This window comes from Trachinotus anak, unplaced genomic scaffold (assembly GCF_046630095.1).
Source record: "Trachinotus anak isolate AG129_WGS33_773 ecotype Australia unplaced genomic scaffold, CSIRO_AGI_Tana_v1 ptg000023l, whole genome shotgun sequence".
Classification (NCBI taxonomy): Eukaryota; Metazoa; Chordata; class Actinopteri; order Carangiformes; family Carangidae; genus Trachinotus; species Trachinotus anak.
In genome coordinates this window covers 2,122,265-2,146,520 of record NW_027273874.1, presented here as the reverse complement: position 1 = coordinate 2,146,520, position 24,256 = coordinate 2,122,265, and the positions used below count along the sequence as shown (strand labels likewise).

The window sequence follows — 24,256 nt, the reverse complement described above, 5'->3', positions numbered from 1 at the left end:
ATTTTTTTGGCCACCGCTATGGCACGATGTTTTTGTGAGTGGGTCCCCAGGCAAACATGCACCACACAGGCAACACGATACAGATACTGGTTTCGCACTCTTCTGCTGATCGACAGTTGGCAGTAATAATGTGAAAAAAATAAATAAAAAATAAAGCAGCACGACCATGAAGAAGAACAAGACTGCAACCTTGCAAACACAGATGTAAACAAATGATGCGCTTCTTTAAAAAAATAAATAAAAACAAATGAGTTGCCAGTGTTTCACGAGGAAGAAAATGCATTCAACACGTTTGTTTGACCTTAAGGATGCACATGATGTGTTTTGGTAAGAAACACTTGTTTACGAGAAAACTCCACATAGCACCTTTAATTACCACCATATGAATTTTACCTGATGAAGATCTAATGACTAAAATGTTGTTAATGAATTGAGTACAGGTGACCAACAGTGTTGAGAATTGCTTTGTTGCCTCTCAATCAGGAAGCATAAGCATAATAAGTGAAATCAATGAGACAAACCTGTAATCACAATAAGGTACAGTTTCATAGTTTGACAATGCAATGCCATCCTTTCAATAGCTCTATCCTCACATCACTGGACAACAGCAGTGTCATTTCACATTGGCAGCTGACATAATTGCAACTGCATAGCACCCAGTGTCACAGCGCTACAATAACCATTAACTAACAAATAAATAGGACAGGCAGACATTTCTGCCTTGCTCTTATTATGTTTATAAAATGGAAACCATTAATTCAGCAGACTGCAATCATCCTAGTTTTTCATTTTCTCTTCCCACGTTTCATTAGCACTTCTGGACTGTCTGTGCATATTCTGAACTTATAGCCATTTTGCTGTCCACTCATTACCTAATATTTGCATTATATATTTAAAATGGAAAAGACTCAGTCAGAAAAATTACTTTTTTGGGCCAAAAAAAAGAGTATGATGCATCATCTCTTATCAGAAATTGTTTTAATTTTTGTGCTATCAGTTGTTGCGTGGGAGTATTAATCACTCCTTTTGAACATCTCGTTTTCAAAACACCTCGTTTCCACTGATGAGGTCTTTGTAAAGGCGTTGAGTGCTTTCCCCGGTATCATTTTGGACCACTCATCCACTTGAGAGCAAGATCGATGCTGCACACAACTATGATAATCATTTTCAGTGGTGATGTGGAGATGATTTGGAGCCTTGATCTTTATGGTTCTGGTAGTAAACTCTGTCTCAGAATCAACTTCGCTGCTCAATACCACTTTGTAGCCTGTTGTTCTAAACACCTTTGGACACACTGTAGGCATTATTGTTATTTGTTTCTGAATTCCTGTTTGATCCAGTGGACTCATGCTGGCTGCTGAAAATCCAACAAGTGATTAATGGATCTTTTTCAAATTACCTGAGATTTCCAGTAAGAGCTGGGTGAACATTCAGCCCCTCTTCGCCATGATAGCACCAGCGCAGTACCTCAGTATCTCTGGATAGAAAAGGGGGGTGTTGTGTTATTTTCTTATTTCATAATAGTGCAAAACAGGTATGGCTGCAAACTGTAGCAACTTATTGTTTCTGATTGTTAACAACGTGCATCTTTCCCTGTTGTGATATGTCACATGCACTGCATTTGCTACTGCTGACAATACATTTAAGGTGAAACTTGAGCTTGTTGTGTCTGGCACTGGGTCAAAATAACCTTTAACCTTTCCCCCCGTGAATCATACTGTTTATAACATTTGAATTACATAACCTTTACTGAACCAAACATACTCATATTTGTCATTCTGTTGTAAGCCTTTTACGTTTCTTCCATTTTCATATGATGGAAATATTCTATTTTTAATTTGTGATGATTAAATCTGCCTCATCACATTCACATACAACTTGTGAGTCATATGCAGATATAGACATATCCCACCTACTATCAGCTATTATTCAGCACGGTACAATTTGACAGAGTTCTGTTTGAGAGACACTAATCAACTAAAGGATGATAATGACTCCCACTGCCTACAGTACATGTGCAGTGTCTCTGGATTTACCTTATGGCTGCTGTACTCCAACCACATCCCTGTCACTGGGTCTGGTTTTAGTTGGACGATAGAGGGCGCTAGTAAGCAAGGATTAAGGCACTGCTGGAATTCAGACAGCCGTCTGAGAGAGATGCAGCTGCTGAGACTGTCTGCCTCCTCTCCTCTCCTCCTCCCTCCCTCCCTCTATCCGACTCTGTCCCTCACTCTTTCACTCACTCATTACACTCGTTCACTGTGTAATTTCACACAGGCACACGCAGCGCCGCACTGCCCCTATATTAAAACAAAGGAGCATCCACCAATCCCAAGTTAGAGAAAGGAAACATACAATAAAACACTGCATTTCTTATATTTTTGCACTTAAGGCAGCGGCGCAAATGCGCATACGCCTTGTAGTAAATGAATCCGCGCAAGCGCCGGGCATGTGCTCATTTACCTGCCTTGCACTGCGCGCCTCCGGAAGAATCATCAGTGTGATGCTGGACAGAATGCCCTCCAGCATCACATCAGTGTTTGCTCCACACTGAACCCATCACAAGCGCTCGGATGGCAGCTGTGGCAGGACACACACCGCGCACACTGATCTTACACAGGGAGTTGGGTTTGCGCAGTGGCCGCATGAGAAACCACTCTCGCTCAGATCGACTGAAAACGGGAGGGGTGGTGGGCATGCAGCGGGGTGGGTGGGGAGGATTTTTCTGTCTTTATTTCTCTTTATGCAAATAGTCACAGTCTCAGATTCCTGGGTGCTGAGTGGACTGAACGGCGTACAGGCGAAGAGACACCGAGACCCGCCGCTGCTGCCGGAGAGCACAGCCACTGGCGACCACACGCATACATATAAGTAACCACAGGGAAACCACAGCACTGCGCACACAGTGCACACAGACACCCCCCCCCCCCCCCCCGTCCCGCCCCCCCTCGCCCAGCGTCCCCGTCCCGTCTCGTCTGTCCTGCAGCGGCTGTGTTGTACGCTGCTGGGCAGACATTTGGAGCCGCTTCACATCACCCTGAAAAGACAGACAACTTATGACAACCTCGGTGTGCGTTAAAAGTTGCACTCTGATTTTGTTTTGTCACGCACGGAATCTGTTGCGGCAGAGCCGGAAGCCCCGCATCAAACTGCATAGGCTGCAAAATGCACTAACGCAAGAATGCAGTAAGTAAAATATATGAACTAGTTTTTTTTTGTTTTTTTTTTTGTTTTGTTTTTTTTCTATAGGGACATCTTCTCGCCATATTGTCCACGGGATCATTAGGCATGTGTGTGATGTGCACGCAAAGTGTCGAGCCACGTCGCGTGAAAACACCCGTGAAAACGACCACATTAAGGCATCCACCTCCTCTGTCCCCTTTCATCTAACATTGTCTGCCGGACTCTGGACCCCGAAGATCAAGACCAAAGTCGGACCCTGTTTACGTGCGCTGCTGGGTGAGAAGAAACCGGAGGGGGTGGAGAGAGAGAGAGAGAGGGAGAGAGAGAGGGAGGAGGAGGAGGAGGAGGGAGAGAGAGAGAGACTGCAATATCATTTGTGAATCCCTCTCACAGTGCTGCAGATAGGGGCTGCCAACACATGCGGCGCGTCTGCAGGTGAGGGAACAGGCAACAGAATACGCTGGACACACTGAGGGATTCAACCCATGTTTCCAAAAGAAAAAAAAAAGAAACTACGCCGGATATACATTTTTTTTTAAGTTTTGTCTTTCGGTTTCATTTTTTTTAATACAACCTCGAATTTCCAAGAGGTTGTGCATCGTGGAGTTGTCTCGTAAAATTAAAAAAAAAAAAAAAAAAAAAGGAGGGAGAAGAGAACTGTATCTAATGTCTGCTGTTTGCAAGTGACTTGGAGGAAGGGAGCAGGAGAGCCAACCGGACGGGTCGTTTGCTTCATGTTCACATCCTCGGGATCGGAGAGCTGACAGGCGCCGCGCAGCCAACACTCGCCGTATGATGAGTTTGGAAACTGCGCGGGCATTTAAATGATCCCCTGACATCCGTGGACATATCATCAGACAGAGGAATATCGCAGCCTCACCCGAGAAGGAGGTTCTAACCACAAACTGTGAGTAAAACGGCGCGCTGTGGACTGATGATACTTTCTGGTGATATGATGTCCGGACTATGACATTTTGGCTTTTACGCGCATGAAATTCACATAGGCCTGTTTGTGGCACCATCAGAGCGCACGGAGCCTCTCTGGTGTGTGTGTGCGTGTGTTTTTTGTTTTTTTTTTAATTCCATTGCGGTTTTGCTTTTTTCTTTTTACTAAAACAAGGAAAGAGCAACTAACATCCAGTGCTGGGGGAGGAACAGCAGAGGAGAGAGGGAAGCCGGTGCACTTGCTGCTTTTCACTGCAGCAGGAGCGATGTAGGAAGTCGTCCGGAGGATGAAGTCTCACACATCCCGAAACCGAGGGCTTTGCTCTTAATGAAAACGATATTTCTTTATTATATTCGGACTTTCTATCAGTGATTAAATCTTTTTTTTTTTTTGACATTTTTTTTTTCCAAACCTAAGTGGACATTTTCCAGGGGAGAACAATGAGGACTACTGGTGCAGTGGACTATTTGTACTATTGCATGCTCATCCTGCAGCTTGTGCATCAGCCCGCTGCCAAGCAAGTGCTCCGGTACCGCTTGGCTGAGGAGGGACCCGCCGATGTCAGAGTAGGAAACGTGGCCGCCGACCTGGGCATCGTTGCCGGGTCTGGCGAGGTGACATTCACGCTCGAATCGGGCTCTGATTTTTTCAAAATTGACAACATAACAGGTGAGCTCACCACCAATGAGAGGCGGATAGACCGCGAAAAATTACAGCAGTGCCAAATGATATTTGATGAAAATGAGTGTTTTATAGATTTTGAAGTGTCAGTCATCGGACCAGCCCAGAGCTGGGTTGACCTGTTTGAGGGAAAAGTCATCATCTTAGATATAAATGATAACACCCCGTCTTTCCCTTCCCCTGTCCTGACACTGTCTGTGGAGGAGAACAGACCCATTGGAACCCTTTATCTGCTGCCCACTGCCACAGACAGAGATTTTGGCAGAAATGGAATAGAGAGATACGAGCTTATCCAGGACAATGGCGAGAACTCAAGGCGCTTGGGCTCCTCTGGGGATTCATACTCGGGGAAGAGGAGGTTTGATGAAGGCGCAAGCAGGAGCAGCGTCTTTGAACTGCAAGTTGCTGACACTACTGATGGAGAGAAACAGCCTCAACTCATCATTAAGGGGGCGCTTGATAGGGAACAGAGAGACTCCTATGAGCTCACCCTGCGTGTTAGGGATGGAGGAGATCCCCCTCGCTCCTCCCAGGCCATTCTGAGGGTGATGATCACTGATGTGAATGACAACAGTCCTCGGTTTGAGAAGAACGTGTATGAAGCTGACCTACCAGAAAACAGCTCCCCGGGCGCCCCCATCCTCCAGCTCAAAGCGGCGGATGCAGACGTGGGGGTTAATGGTCAAATAGAGTATGTGTTTGGGGCAGCCACAGAGTCAGTAAGGAGGCTGCTGAGGTTGGATGAGAGCACAGGGTGGCTGAGTGTGTTGCACCGCATTGACCGTGAAGAAGTGAGCCAACTGAGGTTCACAGTAATGGCCCGTGACCGAGGCCAGCCTCCCAAAACGGACAAGGCCACTGTGGTGTTGAACATCAAGGATGAGAACGACAATGTTCCTGCTATAGAGATACGGAAAATTGGACGCATTTTCTTAAAAGATGGTATAGCTAATGTGGCTGAGGATGTGGTGGTGGACACACCCATTGCCTTAGTTCAGGTGTCAGACCGCGACCAGGGGGAAAATGGCATTGTGACCTGCACAGTGGTAGGGGATGTGCCCTTTCAGCTCAAACCAGCCAGTGAAATGGAGGGAGAGCAGAATAAAAAGAAATACTTCCTCCACACGTCTGCACCACTGGACTATGAAGCCACACAGGAATACAATGTGGTCATAGTGGCTGTGGACTCTGGAAGCCCCAGTCTGGCAAGTAATAACTCTCTTATTGTCAAAGTGGGCGACACTAATGACAACCCTCCCATCTTCAGCCAGAATGTAGTAGAGGTGTCGTTTCCAGAAAACAATGCCCCTGGCGAGAGGGTGACAACAGTGGCAGCCATCGACGCAGATAGTGGGAAGAACGCTGAAATAGCCTATTCCCTTGACTCATCAGTAAATGGGATTTTCTCTATCGACGCAGACAGTGGAGACATCCGAGTAAACAGCATTCTGGATAGAGAGCAAACAGAGCGCTACGAATTCAAAGTGATAGCCAAAGATAAGGGTATAAACACCCTTCAGGGCTCTGCAACAGTGGTTGTCCTTGTGGCCGATAAGAATGACAACGAACCAAAGTTCATGCAGGATGTGTTCACCTTCTATGTCAAAGAGAACCTTGAGCCGAACAGCCCAGTTGGCATGGTTACAGTCATTGATGCAGATAAAGGCCAAAATGCAGAAATGAGTCTTTTCATTGAAGAAGAAGAGGACATCTTTTCTATTGAGAATGACACTGGGACTATTTTCTCCACCCTATCCTTTGACCGAGAGCAGAAAACTACGTACACCTTCCGTGTCAAAGCTGTGGATGGCGGTGACCCTCCTAGATCCGCCACTGCCACAGTTTCACTTTTTGTCATGGATGAAAATGACAATGCACCAACAGTCACATTACCACTAAACAGCTCCTACACCCTTCTTCCTCCTTCAAGTAACATCAGAACAGTAGTCAGAACTGTCATTGCCACTGATACTGACACTGGCATCAATGCAGACCTGAACTACAGCATCATTGGAGGAAACCCCTTTAAGCTGTTTGAGATTGATGGTGGCTCTGGGGTCATTTCACTGGTGGGGAAGCTGGAACAGAAGCACTATGGCCTCCACAGACTGGTGGTCCAGGTGAACGACAGAGGGCAGCCTTCACAGAGCACCACCACTCTGGTTCATGTGTATGTTAATGAGACTCTTTCCAATTCTACCGTTGTGGAGGCCCAGGTGGCTAAGAGCCTGAGCACATCTCTCAACACCAACATTGCCGGTGACCCCAACTATGATCTAAGCAAACAGCGGTTAAGCATTGTAATTGGAGTAGTTTCGGGCATCATGACAGTCATCCTCATTATTCTTGTTGTAGTCATGGCCCGTTACTGCCGTCCCAAGAATAAGAATGGCTATGAGGCCGGCAAGAAGGATCATGAAGACTTTTTCACACCACAGCAGCATGACAAATCCAAAAAGCCCAAGAAAGATAAGAAGAAACAGAAGTCCAAACAGCCGCTCTATAGCAGTATTGTCACTGTAGAGGCCTCCAAACCCAACGGGCAGCGCTATGACGGTGTCAACGAGAAGCTGTCGGACAGTCCAGGCATGGGCCGCTACCGCTCAGTCAACGGGGGGCCTGGGAGCCCCGATTTGGCCCGGCACTACAAGTCCAGTTCGCCACTCCCCACTGTCCAGCTTCATCCACAGTCGCCAACAGCTGGAAAAAAGCACCAGGCAGTTCAGGACCTGCCCCCTGCCAATACCTTTGTTGGCACCGGAGATAACATTTCCCTTGGATCTGACCACTGCTCTGAATACAGCAGTCAAACTATCAACAAGTACAACAAACAGGTAAGAAGATACGTCTCCATGTTTTTTTTTTCCCTTCACTACTCTTAAATGTCTTCTGTTTCTTCCTCTTAGTGTTCTCTCTACCATAATGCTTTCTGACAGGGCTAGTCTCAGTAGTCTTGTTGCCTTTATGGTGCTAATGTGTGTCAAGTTAGTGGTATTGATCTGTTTTGGTTTGGAGTGCCATTCACATGTAATATTGAAAAGGCAAGAGAAAGGTTTAGATTAGCTAAGGAAGGGGTATTGTTACCACTTGACCAAACATGTCCAACTTTTTTACTTTTATCATGGTGTTGAGGCTGCCTTTTCCGTCAGGGGTGTCACAACTACTAACCTTAGCAAATATGTGTCGGAGTGTTCTAGACAGCTCACATAAGGGTTTGGTTTGCAGTTATTTTATCCCGGAGGGGAGCGTGGTGGGGGCTGGCTACACTCCCCTTAGCTGTGTCAAGCCCTACCCTGCCCTCTGTCTGTGACAAGGCTACCTTTTCTTCTTGAGAAGGGGAGAGAATAAAGAACAAAAGCAGAAAGGAGAGAAAGGTAGATGCAGGCTGAAAGCAGCACAAATATGGCTTTGTAAGGTTTGTGAGTCAGTTTTACAGTCATGGCTTGAGTAGGAACATCTGGCCAGGTGGTCATATTAACATTCTTCTGCACTTCAGGGTCTGCGTCAATTCATTGACCTAGCAGTGAAATTGGACGTTTTTATACTCCCTCTCGTATTGTGCCTCAGTTTCTTTCACTCCCTTATCTTTCTCCTCATACATAAATGTCTGCCATCTTCTACTTGCTTTTCCTCTCTCCCACTCTCACCCACCCTCTAAGCTCGTCTTACCTCCCTTCTGTTTTTGCTTTTATTTCTTTCCCCTCTTGCTAACTCTTTTCTAACATTTGTAGTGCTGGAAAAAGGTGTAGGTGGCGTGATGTGATATTCAAATTCCAGGAAATGTGTGCTTTTATCAGTTGAGTCTTTAGATTTTTTATTTTTTTTTTTGGTCTGTTTTTGCACAGTTAGGTGCAACAACAGCGAGAAACAAAGTTAATACATAATGAAGTCAGCTGATTTGCGTTTTCAGGCAAAGGAACGCTGTTGTTTTATGTGTTTTCTACGGCAGTCTAATGAATTATTGATCTTTCTTTTACGTGGTGTCAGCCGTTACTCCTTCAGAATTCTGGTGCTTTCTCTCTCAGAACATGGCTGGATTGTTTCTCCTTTTTTTTTTTCCTCCACTTCCCATTTTTGTTTTCCTCTTGATACCTCTACGTTCATGTTTTTATATTCTGTGCCCACTGTGGCCTTTCCCCCCCTCAAAATCTCCTCTGGCTCTGTGTAATACACCCTTGCATGCATTGCAGCCACCCGTGCTGTCTGTTCTCCCCCTGTATGCCTTTTTCTCTCTGTTTTCTGCCTCGACCACATCATACCCCTTACAATGCTGCTCTCTGCCTGTCCTTTTTTCTTGCAGTGGTTTCTTTTTTAATCTCCACTCTCATCTCTCTATATCCCTCTCCCCTCCCTCTTGCTGTTTCTCCTCTCAAATCATTTCACTCCCCTTTTTCTTCTCTGCCTTCTCTTCTCCTGCTCTGTCTCTAACAGCTTCTAATATGGTGTATTCACTGAGCTGCTTCCCAGGGTGTGAGGAGTGCTGTTGCTTTCGGATGTCTCCTGCATAATTAAAAGGGCACTCTATTTGCTGCTGCGGCAGCAGCATGTATTGTGTGTCACTATGCTCCACTTATATAATTATTTATTTACTCTCTACATTAATGCTGCAGTAACTTTTATGGACTGTGCATTTGTTAGAATACAGTGTCTTGGACAAAAACTCAATCTGCACTGATTATAAAGAGTATTTGGGGCAAACAGTTTGAATACTTAAATTGTAATAAAATAGTAAAGAAAGTGTTTAGTGGCCTACTGGGCGATATCATTAATGTTTGCTGTGTGATGTAGCCAGTTAAGCTTTTAATATACAGTAGCTAGCAGACATTAAAATTGCCTTTTATATCCCACGGGCTCAGTAAATACTCACAATTGATACATTCAGACGGGGTGAATAGAACATAATTTAATGGCTTGAAAAGAAGGTGTGTGTTCATGTGCTCCAATTACAGCTTTAAACAGCAACCTTTGTATTCGATTAAGTGGTGAAGCGGTCATGCTCTTGATTTTAGGGATGCTGCATCTAAAAATATTCTGTCGTCAGGTAAGTGCCACTACAGCTGAATAAGACATAATAAAACACTCAAGGACACTTGTGTGCCTCGGTTAGTGGAACAGTTTGTTCAAAATCTGGATTAGTGGCAGGAAATTATGACTTTAAAGAAGACGATGGTTAGGGTTCGTATTTCTCTTCGAAAGTAAGGTGATACTTTTTTTACTTCTCTGAGATAATTTAGATTTTACCACATTTAGCCACAAATGAGGCTTCTCCCTTTTAAGATTTATGACAAGTAATGATAAGGGATTATTTTTCATTGTGTGTGTTTTCTCTCTCGCACACACACTACATGGATGTACACGCCCTCACCCACAAACCCTTCTCTTTTACCACTCCCTCTCTTTTTGTCCATCTGTGGGAAGAGATAGAGACAGGCACAAGAAAGACGGCCCTGTTAGCGGTATAGAGAATGGCCCCTACTGTTCCACAAGGGACTTTGGGGTCGGGTGGAGAGAGAAAGACGGGGAGGGAGAGAGAGAATAGTGCTGACCATTGACTGTAATCTCAGAGGTATTGGGTTCCGTCTTCCTCCCTCCTCGCCTACCTGATCTTACAATAACTGCACAGGCAGCCCGCTCGGGCAGGTAACCAGGCAACTGAGGGAGTTTATCGGTGAGGTGAGCCCCGTCAGACATTTAAACAGTCATTAAGCTGAGCTAACATAAACGCCAGCGAGACAAAGGAGATGGTGATAGACTTCCACAGGAAGGTGCCCCAGACTACGCCGGTGAACATCCAGGGGTTGGATATGGAAATGGGCAGGTCGGATAACACAGATGAAATTGGGCTAAAGCTGTCTCCATATGCTGAGGAGTTTGAGGTCCTTTGTAGAGTGCAGGACACTGTTGAGAACAGTTTATGACACAGTGGTGGCATCAGCAGTCTTTTAGGCATTGGTCAGCTTGGGAGGCTGAAGCACGGAGAGACTGGTTAAGAGGACTATCTCTGCCCTGGACCGTCCTTTAGATTCCAGAGAGGTGGTGGGTGAGAGGAGGATGTAATGTTCATCAAGCTGTTAGACAACACCTCTCACCCTCTGTGTGACACTGTGGGCTCCTTCAGCAACAGACTGCTACACCCACAGTGTAAATAGGAGCAAGACCGCCAGTCCTTCATCAGACTTTTTAGCAGTAGCGGACTGTTGTTGTCTCCCATCACTTACAACACTACAACTACAGTCAGGTCCCTCTGTACTGAGGCAAGATATCCTGTTTATTCATTTATCCTTATATTGATCTAATGTTTCACCCTTGTGCATTAACACTCACACCATGATCCCAGGTCATATCTGCATATCTGATAGGTGCATTCGTGCATATCATTTTTATTTATCAAACACTCTTTTTAATTCTCATTTGATATAACAAGTGAATTTCCCCTGTGGGGACCAATGAAGTTTCATCTTATTTTATCTTATCCAACTGTGGGGGAGAAGTCAACATGTCAGCCAGCAGCTGTTGAGAGCTTGAACAGGAGGGAAACAGACCTGACATTTATTTCATCTTCCTGTAACTCCATTGATTGCAGCTTGTGCTATTCATATATTTTCTTGCCATGTGCGGCTATAATATTGTGCTTGTTCTAGCTGCTCTTTACATACCTGTGTCCAATCCCTGCATCTGAAAGCTGATGAGTGGTGTATGCACTTAACAGAACACTTAACTTTATTACCTTTGGCAGTAGCTTCTGTTCTCTCGTGTGCCAGAAAATAAATGCTGTCCAACCATAATGTGGTGAGGAATGAAATCACTTAGCCATCGAATTAGCACAAGCCATCAGCTTTTGTTTTATCATTGCACTTCAAAGCGCCTCCCGTGCCCAGGTGGATCACTTTTAATCAATGGTGAGATACAGCAGCTTGGATTCCACGCTCTCGCGGCATAGCCCCTCAGGGCAGACAAAGCCCCAGCCCACAACTTATACCAGGTCATCCTGCCTCAGGGCTGATGCAGCTAGCATAACTGGACATTGCCCTTAACCCAGCCTCCAGTGCTCACCCCCGCGCTCTGGCCAGCTGTTCCTCCTGTGCCATCCTGTAGCTGCAACCTCTCCTGCACAAGCTGAATACAGCTGATTTGCATAGGGCAGATCCTCAACCCTGGCGCACTCGCACAGGACAAACAATATCTCCATGCAAATAGAGGTCACCTGGGTGGTGTTTGTAGCCAAAACATAGGATGTGATTGCCCTTCAGGCTCCAGACAGATCAGGAAACCAATATGGAAATGTACTACTTTGCCTTTAGCCTCATTTGTTTTGAACCTAGAAAATGTAGCTGCCTAAACACCTATGGAAAGCCACAACTTACCTAATTGAAACTTGAAAAGCTTCAGTGACCCTTCGCTTTTAAATGAAAACCTCTATGTAGGATTAAAGAACCAACTGTGTGGACTTTTGTGTGCTTTTTTTTTTCTTTCTTTTAGCATTTATCACCACTCGAATTTTGTCGGCACCAGAGTCCCTTGCTGCCTCCCATGTGATTTTTATCTGTGAAATTGTCGAAGCAGTCAGTCAGTCATTGAGCTCAATAAGGTAATTACTTGATAAGAGGTTCCACAGGAGCTTTCACATGTTTGGTCACCCCCCCCCCCCCAACCAGACCCCTGCCATTGTTGCCGATACAGGTCAGCTTATTTTTAGAGGAAGCAGAGAAAGCAGCTGTTGTTTCACCACAACTTTGCTTCATTTTTTTTTTGTTTTTTATTAGATTTGAATCCATCTGAGAACTTTCGAGGACAGCAGATTGCTAAGTCCTGCAAACAATCAGCTGATAATCACATCACAAGAAGAAAACATAAAATATAGCAACTTGACTGAAATCAAGGACAGGATGCCAGAGTTGGAAAAAAATAAAATCTGGAAATCTTGTGTATGGTAAGAATGAGATTATGTGCAATGAGCTGGTTTGTTTATTGCCACATTATTATTAGCGCTTGTCCTTTGTGTGTGGTGCTGTGTACCGCCGACTGTGGCTAATTTTATCAAAATTGTTTTGGATCTATTACGGCTTAATTCAATCTATGGCTGCTCAGGCTTCTGTTGTTTATGTTCTGAGAGGAAAATGGAAGGAGTAAGAGTGCACAGTAATACTCATGAAATTGCAGCGGGCAGCATTTTCTGGTATAATTTGGTTTGGTGATTTGAATGCATTCGCTCAAAGGCAATTACTAATCTAAGGATTAGACTTACCTGATATGCAGGCAGAAATGGTGGAGACTGAGAGAGGAAGTGAGGGAGATATTGCTACAGTTTCTCCTATATTACTCTGCATAATAAGTTAATACTGAGCCCCCCCCCCCCCACCCCCACAATTCCTTTACCTATAGGGGAAACCATGAAAGGTATTGCTTCATTTCTTTGTCTTTGTTTTCTTCTCCCTTCTTCTTCATCTCCCCCCTCTCTTCTCTACACACAATAAATGCGCCACTGAGCTCAGTTGTCTTCACAAGAAAATAAATACTCATGATTGAATAAGCTGAAGGAGGCCCGGACTCATCCTCAACATTTGTCATGATAAGATGCCGAAAAAGACAGAGGGAGGAGGAGGAGGAGGAGGAGGAGAGGGGAGGGGTGGAGGGGGGTGGGGGTGGGGGCAGTGAGGGAAGAAACAGACAAGAAATTTAAGCCGCATGCCACCTTGATTGCTCTCCACGCCGCTGATTGTAAGTGGCAGTGTCGAGGATGCCACCTTCTTCTCGCCGCTTCTTTCAATTTGATGTCATCGAAAATGGAATTTCATTTCATACCGGCAGCGATCGCATTAGATAGGGCTCACCAGGATAAAGCCGATTCATATTTGCACATTTGCCTTTCCTGTTGGCACTATCAATCAGCGCACGCTCGCCATATTGCAGACTTGTTTTTCCGTGGCAATTGTTAGGAGGAGTTCATACAGCAAATTGACTTTTACAAGGCTCCCAAGGTCTGTGATGCGCCGCGCTAGCCTTGTTGTTGTTTTTTTCTATAGTTGTCCTCTTATATAGACTCCACAAGCTAGAACGTGCTAAATGAGAACATCACTTCGCTCCACTGCTGCAGGACCCCGGGGAATAGTTCCCCCGACGCCGAGCCGGATCACAACACAGATCAGACGCGAGGGCTGTTTGTGAGACTAATAGGGAAAACAGTAGCGTTTTGTTGACTGTACCTGATCCAAATTGCAAAAAAAAAAAAAAATGTCACAGTCAGCTCCACAATAACATGATTTTTCTTTTCTTTTTTTTTTGTTGTTGTTGTTTTTCTGAAAAGGTCACAATCACATTTCCCCTCTTGATGTCGACTCAAACAGGTGGCAGAGGGGTCTGTGCATCTGCGCTTCCTCTGATGGGCAAAGTTTCTGCTCAGTCCATCTACCTCTGCTTTGTGTGTTCTGTGCGTGCCTCCCTCACTGTGGGGGAAACGCTGCGATGAATCAGACGAATCACTCGCTGTCGGCGTTGCTCACATGGGTCCAAGGATGTCAAGGGAACTGCCAATGAGGTCCGTGCCCTTCCTCCCTCCCTCCCGTCCAACGATTTAAACCCCATCCGGCGTCGGCCACGTTGTGACACACGGCCTTCGCGGGTGAAGATGAGAATAAGAGCCCTGAAAGCCAGACACATTGATCCATAATTTACCCCCTAAGTGCCACCTTTTTGCCCCGGCGGCCGACTGCAAAGCTCCTTTAGTGCAAGACGAACTTGTTTATTAAGCAAGCGCTGACAGGTGATGAAAAGGACGCTTTGACTGACACCTTTGAAAGATGCTGGACTCGGTTGGTGAATTTATCCGAGTTAACAAGTTCAACAGTGTAACTGGAGCGTATTTAATGGCACAACCTTCACCCTGGGTTCAGGTTCACATAGATTTTTTTTTTCAGGATCTGACAGACCTGTTTTCTCCACCCCCTTTGACTCTGACCCTCCTCTTTTGTATTAAGAAACTGCTAAAATATTAAGATGCACTGAGATCTCCTGACTGCATAAGACACATTAAGAATTGTCCAGGATAAATAATGCATCTGAAAGCTTTGTGTTTTTTTTTTTTTTTCTTTCATTCAAAGGATATACCTTTTCATTAACACGCTGCAGTCATACATATTTGCTAAGCGGCAGAGTATAATGGATATGACTTGACTTGGGAAGGAGGAGGAGTAGGACAGCTTGACTGCTTCTATTAGCCCTGTTTCGGTGCGGCTCCCACCATGTGGCCCCCAAATGAGATTATATGTGTATGAAACAGGAGGTAGAGCACTCACCGACCATCCATCAAAGCCTGGAGGGACCTGTGTGAAAGTTTGTGCATGTGTACTCTCACTGTGTTGATGCCAGTGTGAATGTGTAAGGGCGTGATAAAGTGTGTGGGTGTACAGTAGGAATATGTGTGTGTGTGTGTGTGTTTGTGTTTGTGTACCCTGCGAGGGCTGGAGAGGAGAGCAAACGGGGGCTCCACAGTTCAGCCTCTCCATCATCCTGCACGGCAGGCACATGCGCTGCGACATGCCTGAGAGGGTTTCAATATCCTGTGTGTGTGTGTGTGCACCTCTGCTGCTGTGTTTACCCTAGGAATGCAGTTCATTATATTTGTATGTGTGTCTGGTTATTACATATACTCTCGACACACATGCATACAGAGGCAGATGGAGCCCGACGGCTAGAGCAATGCTTTATCTTCGCCCCTTAAAAACCCACGACAAGCTTGAGTAGTCCGTGATGCGATGCCTTCTTTTCACTCCCAGCAATCACAAGTGCCCTCCAGCAAGGCACTGGGAGCTCCTTTGTGCCCCACCTGAACTATTTATTGGAACCTGCTGCGACTAAGATGTGCACTTTAGGCCAGTTCTTTTTTTTTCTTTTTTTTTTTTTTTTTGTCGTGCATATTCCACCTCTATTAAACTCTAGATGTGTGCAAAAAAAAAAAAAAAAAAAAGCAGAGATATTCATTAGCAAAGCACTGGCAGGGGCAGGAGTAGCCCCTGTATCGATGAGGCCTTACCTGGCAGAGAGCAGGCTATTAGCCAGGCCCGATAAATCTTGTCAGAGTCTGGAAGAGTCTGCCTGCCCGCTGAAGAATGAAGGTCACGGGGCAGCTGGAGTTACGAGCGGCCTCGCAAGGTAGCTGCTATCAAATCAACTGAAATATGAAGTCCAGCCAGCCCTTTTTTTTTTTTTGAAAATGCTAATTTTTCAATTTGCCTCTTACTTTGTGTGTACTTTTCCCCCTACTTGCTCTTTTAGTATGCAGCATACAGCGATTAAATTAAAATGTGCACAGCCATGGTATAGCTTGAGACAGATGATGATTGCTGGCTGCAGCCTTACAGACGGAATACTACAACCTTTACTGGTGGTTTTCTGTGTGTTAATTACTTGACAGAAAAAAAAAGTAGATATTTGATTAAACACAACTTTATAATAAATGAATCCTGCTTTTAAAACTAGAGTTTGACTGTAATGTGCTGGCCAGAGTGAACTGTATAGTGTATACAGACTTACACCAGTCTTCATATGTTGAATTCCCACAGGCTTGCTGTGTTGGAAACTGCAATATAAAGTGGAGATGACTGTAATGCTGGCTTTAGTTAGACAAATTCTACTGTGGATTGAGGAGCTCCAGACATTTAATATGGTTTCAGGTATTGATTTGCGGCACCTTGCTCCTATAGCCGGTTTATTATGGAGCTTTGATTTCACCTTTTACTCTTTTTCTCACTGCATCTCAGGAGATGGAGTCCTCCTCCTTGTTCCTCCCTCTCCCCCTATCTCTCTCTCTCTCTCTTCCCAGCAACAATGTTCTGAGTAACAACTACAAATAGTCAATCAAACCAGCCACTGGCGAAGAACGCGTCGGCCATTTTGGTCGGCGAATGAGCGGCTGAGCGGTAAGGATAATAGTGGCGTTCTGAGCCGCGGTCTTTTTTTGGGTTTTCTTTTTGCTCGGTTTCCTGAAGTTACTGAGGGAAAGGAAGCAGAGGGGTGGGGATGTAATCAAGACTGAAAGACTGATCTTCGACATGGTTCATTTACCCTGAGTTGGTCCAATGCAACACTTGGGACACAATAGCCAGTTGTAAATTACAGAGTAGATTCAGTGGTGAGAAGTGCCTTGAGGGGGAGCTAGCTGCCGTTTGGTTCTGGCTTGATGAGGTCTGGGATTGGGGGAAAGGCAAGGGTATCAATCAAAATGACATGTCTGGGGGCGGTAAAATGATTAGAATAATGGTAAACAAAGCCGCTTAAACACGACTGGCTTTTTTTCATATTTTACCTCAACTTTATTCCGAAGCCAGCCTTTGCTTAATAAGCTTCACTTAACGTCAGATTCATCACATTTAATCTGTCCAGAATGATATATTAATAACAGACTTCGGCGGAAGGAGGCAAACTGCAGGGAACGTAAGTGCATAAAGGAAGCCTATCACACGGTGAAGAGCTCTTATGAACTGGTGACGTGAGGGGAGCTCATAGCGACTTTGACAAGCAGCTAAGTGCCTACACGGGTGACATTTACGAGTGTGTCGTGGAGATCCCCAGCTGGACTTGGAGGGGAAGACAGTTACTCTCTGTGTAATCACCATCAGAATTCTGCGGCTGCTGCTGCAGCAAATATTTGAGTAGCGCAGATTTACCCCCCTCACCCCCCCCACCTCCCCTCCCCTCACATGAAGCCAATTGCGGGCGATCATTTGATGTCTACGCTCTCGCCCTCCCTTTTTCTCCCTCTGTACATTTGAAAGATTTACGTCAGGGTGTGTGCCTCACTCCTTTGAATCCCTTTGAATAAGCTTCTCTTTGCCGAGGCAGCCTCTTCTCTGAGTGAATTGGGGACGTGACATGACAATTGGAGACCTTGTAATTTATGTTTAAAATGTCAGCGTTATCTGTGCCACTGTGATTTTTGTTTGAACAGGGAGGCACACTGGCGAGGAGCCTCACTCTCTGTTTAAACCGTATGCCTGTGTTTGCTCAGGAATCTTTGGTGGGCTATCCATTGTTACTATGGCGATATACCTCCGCTGCGCTCGCCCCCATCCGCCGCAACTTCTCCCATGGCCATACGCCTGGAGTTTTTCAAAAGGTTTTCACTGCTCTCTCATCTTGCTTGTACCCAGTAATTCAGACACATCACTGCCAAAAGCGGAGCTCAGGGTCGACATCCTCTCTCCCAAAAAAAAACAAAAAAAAAAAACTCACTAACAGCTTTGGCCCGGAGTTGGATGAGGCGTGGGAACGTCATGTTCCACTAAACTCTTTTGATAAAGCCACCTGGGCGAGTGGGGAGCATTTCAAAGATGAAGGTCCCTGAACACTAAATTGGCAGCAGTTGCTTTACTACAATGGGCTCATCTCTTCCCTGTGTCACAGCTCCTCAGGGATCCGTAATTTACTGCCCTCCCCACTTTGAGTTCTGGATTCATGAGATCAAATTAGACAGCGAGAGAACATCAGTGGCTGCACAATGCTTTGCTCTTTAACTTATGGCCAGTATTTCAGCACCACCCCAAGTCTGGTTTGGTGACCATTAACCATTTCCCACTTCTATTCCTGCCTGGGAAATGCACACATAAGAGATTTTAAGTACAACATGCAAACACAAGGACTTTAAAAGCTCCGAATCACACATTCGCCACCCCCCCTTCTGAGAAAAGACTTGTCTTGCAAGGTCAAGTCTGCGATTGATGCGATGAGCCACATAGGAATCTAGTGTTTTCAAACATCCCAGAGAATCAAATAGCCATGAATCTTAAAGACAGATGAAACAAAGTCCTCTATATTTCATCCCATATCTGAGGAGCATGACGGCTGAATAGCAATGAATTCATTCAGACAGATTAAAGAGAGCTGGTGTCAGGGATCAAAAAGGAAGAATGTTGAATAAATACAGTAAACGCCTGAGTGTAAGGAAGGGAGTGAATGACCAAGTGATTGGTCGGCAGTAAAAATGTAGAGCGCTCCAGCTTAAAAACCAGAAGCAGCAATGACAGGAATGAACTCGTTGGGGGTGGGGGGGGGGGTGGGGGGTGGGGGGGGGGTGGGGGGGGGGGTCTGTGTGTGTGTGTCTGTGTGTGTTTGTGTCTGTGCACATATGTGTGTGTGTGTGTGTGTGCAAATCCAACTGGAGTGCGTCTCTTCACTGTAATGACTCTTGGCATGCGTGCGGCCTAATGAAGTGGGACTGCGCTTATGCGACAACATGAACGTGTCTGATTGTAATAAGTCGCTGTTGAAATTCCCCGGAGGCCGCCCGCAGTGGTTTAACATGTTTGCTCTACACCCTTACATTACAGCTGTCTCTCACCTTTACCCAGTATGAACCGGTAGGATTTCAGCATCACACTCAGGGATATCAATCTTTCAACAAATGCAAATCTGAATCAATCATGACATATTAACCTTGCATATATGAAGCCTAAAGAAAATTCTTTAAATACGATATCCCACCCCCCCACCCCCAAACCTTGGTCTAGAGCAGGGACAGGCTGCCTTCAGGAACATACAGAAGCTCCTGCTTGATTACTCACCTCAGTGTCTCTGTGGACTTTGTGTCAAAGCTCATAATGAACACTGTGGGCAGTGAATGGTGTGTGCCTTTTTGTGTGTGTTTGATAAAGTGAGGATGGAAAAAAAATAAATAAACAGTGTCTGGGCATGTGGGCCCTTGCATGTGGCAGACATGATGTTCCTCAGGCATCAACCACACTAACACTCGCTATTGACTACATTTTACCTGCCTGCCTGCCAGCAGTGGCCCCGGCCTGTTTTTTCAACGGCTTAACACGCAGCTCACTGTCGGCGAGACAGTGTCTGAGGCTCAGCTGTTTTTATTAACATCCAGGAGGGTGTAAAGAGGTTGAGACAGAGGAAGACAGTGGCAGACAGACAAAGAAAAAAAAAAGATGTGGATTACCAAACAACCAGCTTCACTTCACAAAGTGCCACTGCTGAACTGACAAGGCGAGCGCGTGCAATTTCCACTTCCTCTCCTGACGCATTACTCCAGCCGTCGTCACTTATTCGCACAAGTCGCACTCTTGGGCGTGCGTGTGATTGAATATGTGCGCGCTGTCAAAATGCGGGTTCGCAGCACTCCCACCCACAGTAATGTTTGTCGCCTTGCAGTGTACTGTACGTGAGAGTGATGCATTGTATGTGTGGGGGTGGGGGGGTGGGGTGGACGGCGGACGACGACACCGCCTCACGTGTTTACCTTGCATCGGCACAATGACAACAACAATAGCGACAGCGCTAGGAGGAGGCCCTTTGTGCAGCACGGGCTGATACACCGAGAGGGAGTGACAGGTTTGAAAAATTGGCAAACAGCGTTTGCTGGAAGGCTTCCTCGGGGCTTGGGTACCTTTGGAATCATGTGCGAATGCAGAGGAGTGTGAATGAAAAATAGCTGTGTGATCCTGCCATGTTGCTTTTGTCAAGAATGCGTGATTTCTTTTTTTTTTTCTCTCTCCCCCTCTCTCACTCTCTCTCTCTCTCTCTCTCTCTCTCACTCCCTCCCACCGCTTTGCTGTCATCCTCATCATCTGCCCCTCAAAAGCTCGCTTTTTTTTTTCTTCTCTTCCTCTCTCCCCGCTTCTCATCATCTCTGTTTTAACACTCCATTCTCTCACTCCTCCATCTCTTCCTCTGTGTTTTTGCTCTCTCTCATTCTCGCACTCCCCCCCCCCCCCTCCCCCCCTTCTGTTCTTCCAGCTTAGCGGACGTGGTTATTTAAGGCTTAGAATCCATAAAACCCGCCTTAGGTGTGTTTGCTTTTGTTACTTTCCCAAAATGGTGCACTGACTGCCACATTGTTAGCTGTTGATCCTCGCTCAGCCACTGCCCATCTGAGGAGAGTTTCATCAGGTTTAGAGGCGACTTAAGCCTAGGTGGAGCCCTGAGATCCCATCAGCAGGTTTTAAGTAGTGTGGCTGCCACTTAGCAGGGAAGTCTGGGAGACATTCTCAGGATACCTGTCCCCACCTTTCCTTCCCCTGAAGGAAAACTGTCAGGGACCCACCCTGCAGGGCTGCGGGTATAAGCTCTTTAACTGCTGAGAAAACAGATTTACAGCAGCACTTCCAATCCTGAGAGCAAAATAAGTGAAACGGACACATTTTGGCACGCGTTTTCCAATACTGTTCTCCGTACAACAAGTGCTGGAATTTCTTGTTTTGCTCTGTCCGCTCCGTTTTCATGGGTACGTTCGTGCGCCATTATCAACATAAGCTCCTTAACAACACAACAGCATCACGCTCACACAACAGACGCAACACAAATGTATATGTGTGTGTGTGTGTGTGTTTGTGTGTGTATAAGAAATTGTTTGAAACAATTAATTATTTTTGTCTTTTCGGGAACTGCGAGAATGTTTCCTCTGCTTCTAACTGCAGAGTTGCAGTGTGATCCCTCCTGCACAACATCTGTCCCAGATTGCCCCAGCCTTCCTAATTAAACCCTGTTTACCTCAACATTCTTAAAGCAGACTACTGACTAATTATTAGGCACAAGCTCCTCAAAGCCCTGTTTAAATCTTGCACGCTGATGAGAGCGCTGAGTGTCGTGGCTGCTGAGCGAGCATTAGGAATTAGACAGGCAACCTAACAACAAGTCTTTCCCCTTGAGCATGCCCTCTGTCTTTATGTCCACGTCTGGCCTCCATAAGAATGTATTGGTCTTACACAAAAATAAAAAATAAAAACTTTAATTAATGAACTGGGAAGGCTCTGAACAGTGCTTAAACATTGTTTTCATGTGTTCAACGGAAGGCGATATAAAAGGAGAGGGGAAGAAAGAAAGAAAAAAAAAGAAAGAAATTTAGAACTTGGGGCAATTTCCAATCATACATTTTTAATGTTTATTCCGCTGTTTCTTAATTAAATCCATGCATCAGAATATAGTAAAAGGCCGAGCATCAGAAGTGGGTTTTCAGTGTGGGGAGTCGACAAATTTATAATGCACAATTTCCCAGGGAAATGCCCATGAGGGATTTCAATAGATGTTTTCTGAAAGAGATCCTCATGACTTATTAGTGCCGTTATATATTTGCCCCGTGGGTTTTGGTAGGAGGGCGCAGAAGGGCTGGTGGGTTGTGTGTGTGGACACAATATTACCTAATCCTTTCACATGTGAAATGTATTGGATGGTTATCTGAAGCTGGGGTCACCCCACATTTTAACAGTTTTAAACCTGGTTTAGCACTCTCTCTCTCTCACTCTCTCTCTCTCTCACACACACACAGACACAGAATTATCCTGGGCAGCAGCCTGATTCAATTAGTAGGAGGTGAGGAGCAGAGAGATGAGGGTCACACTTGCCATTCCAGCCCAAATGGAGATGCTTCCTGGGAGACCCAGCTTGTCTCTAAATTTGGCAGCTTCCTGGGTCATTGTTTCAACGCGAGCCCAGAATGGCTCCAGGGCTCGCTGCGACTCTATAAGTCTGGCTATCTATACATCTATGATGCACATTTCAATTTAAAATCCGCTCCGTCTGTGAGGTTGTTTTCTTCCAACGCTCTCTCCGCATCGCTGCAGCCACAACCCAGGACCCCCTGGAGCTACCGGGAGACGTGATGGCTTTTCCACACTAGCATATCAATGAGGCTGGAATTTGCAGAAGTACAAGTTATGCATATATGTGTACTTGCATATTACAACAGTCAGATAGTGTTTGCATCTCAGGATTCGCACTGAAGGCATACCCCCCCCCCTTCAGAAACTCACTTATCTTCAGCTACTCCTGAACAAATAATGATAGCTGCTCCTCTCTTATTGAAATTTTAAAATGAGCATTCATAATAACAAGGGTATTAGGTATAGATTTCCTGTAATGGCCGTTACTGACAACGGCCAGTCCTCCCAGCGAGGTGTAATGCACAGGAGGGATCAATGGTGGATAAACACCAGGCCTTCATATTTGAAAGTTATTCAAACAAGCGCCAGCTCCCATCTCTAATGGGAGTGTTTATAAAGACCACCTGGACCTACGACGCCCCCCTCCCCCCCGTCTAGACGGCGGTTCCCGTCAGCCTCACCTTTAGGTCACGACGGATAAACCTGTTGGCTCTGATAGAACATATACTCTTTTTTTTTTTTTTTTTTTTATCAAAACATTTTTACTTAGCATTCACTCTGCCTGAGATAGATGTAACCCCGGGTCCTCGTTGCTTTTGTGGTCCCGCTGTTGTTACTTTCTCCATGTGGACCTGTCTGCCAGATGTGTCAACAGCACTTAAACACAAATTCATAAAGCACAAGTTGCCACCTTTGCTCTTTTCTCTCCGCAGATGATGTTATAGCTGCTTTAGGTGAATCATTCTCTTGAGCAAAAAAAAAAAAAAAAAAAAAAAAGTTTCGTTACAGACGCCTTTGCTTGATTGTGTTTGCAGTGAAACATTCCTGACCTTTCAGTCAAAAAAAAAAAAAAAAAAAAAGCTTTTCAGCAGCACTGTTTTTGCAGCGTTTCTGAGAGGATCTGGATTTGATAAACAATCACTCAGGCCAGAAACGTCTCCAGGAGGGCCAGCCGTCTGAGTTACAGTAGATTAGCAGCACTCTTATGACACAAAGAGTGGAGATCAGCTAAAGACGCACAGCGGGAGAGAGCAGTGGCAGCGGGGAGCCTGTATTATACACGCTGATTTATACATTCTACTGATTTAAGAGTTTTCTCCTGTTCAGTGTCATAAATTGTGATGCTTTGCTGAGAAAAGTTTCAAGTTATGAACACGTTTAATTATTTTCAGTTCATTAAATGTTCAATATAGTGAAAATAAAATGGCTTTGATGTACATGTGCCCCGCCCCCCCCACACCCCCCACACACACACACACACACATCTTCAAGATTTCAGCCCTCTGTCGGTGTCACCTCTGCACAGAGCGACATTTATCAAAGCACACAGACAGAGGCCTTTGAAACGCTTATGGAAGTGAAAAAGAAAAAAGGATTTAGTGTTTCATCCATCCCACGGCCACGCTGACTTTTATTAATACGAAATCTCCCAAGGTTGCAAGCGTATGGGCACGAGTCTCCAAGAGTTAACGTCGTCTGAAGTCGAGTGAGTTTGGATTTGGCACTCAGCTCTGAATCAAATTGCGTGTGAGGCATCTTCCCCCCCGGGGGAGAAAAGGGAAGACGGAGAGAAGCAAGGAGCTCAACAAAAACAAGCCTTTCTTGTTTTTTTTGATTCCTCTCAGTGATCACTAATTACAGACTGACAAGGCTCTTGTTAAAAAAGTACAAAAGGAGGGGGGGGGGGGACATGAAAAAAACATTAAATACCCAGTGTAATTGCATTTATTGTGCTAAGTTGGAACAAACACATTCCCTCTCATCCTCCAGGGATGTCTGTGCACGAGTGTGTGAGTGTGGATGGAAATGAATCTCTTTTATTTTATTAAGCAAACAGTGATATGTG

General features: G+C 45.4%; 1 protein-coding gene across 5 annotated transcripts in view; it reads left to right on the top strand.

Annotated features, from left to right (window-relative positions):
- Positions 1 to 3,053: 3,053 nt before the first annotated feature.
- Positions 3,054 to 24,256, top strand: part of pcdh7b (protocadherin 7b) — a 107,533-nt gene continuing 86,330 nt past the window's right edge. For 4 of the 5 annotated variants that reach the window (XM_071459172.1, XM_071459171.1, XM_071459174.1 and 1 more), the window contains exon 1: positions 3,054 to 7,644. In XM_071459172.1, the coding sequence (XP_071315273.1) occupies positions 4,570 to 7,644 (3,075 nt within the window). In that variant the 5' untranslated portion in view covers positions 3,054 to 4,569. The remainder of the gene's footprint in view (positions 7,645 to 24,256) is intronic. The other variant, XM_071459170.1, reaches the window with a different exon arrangement.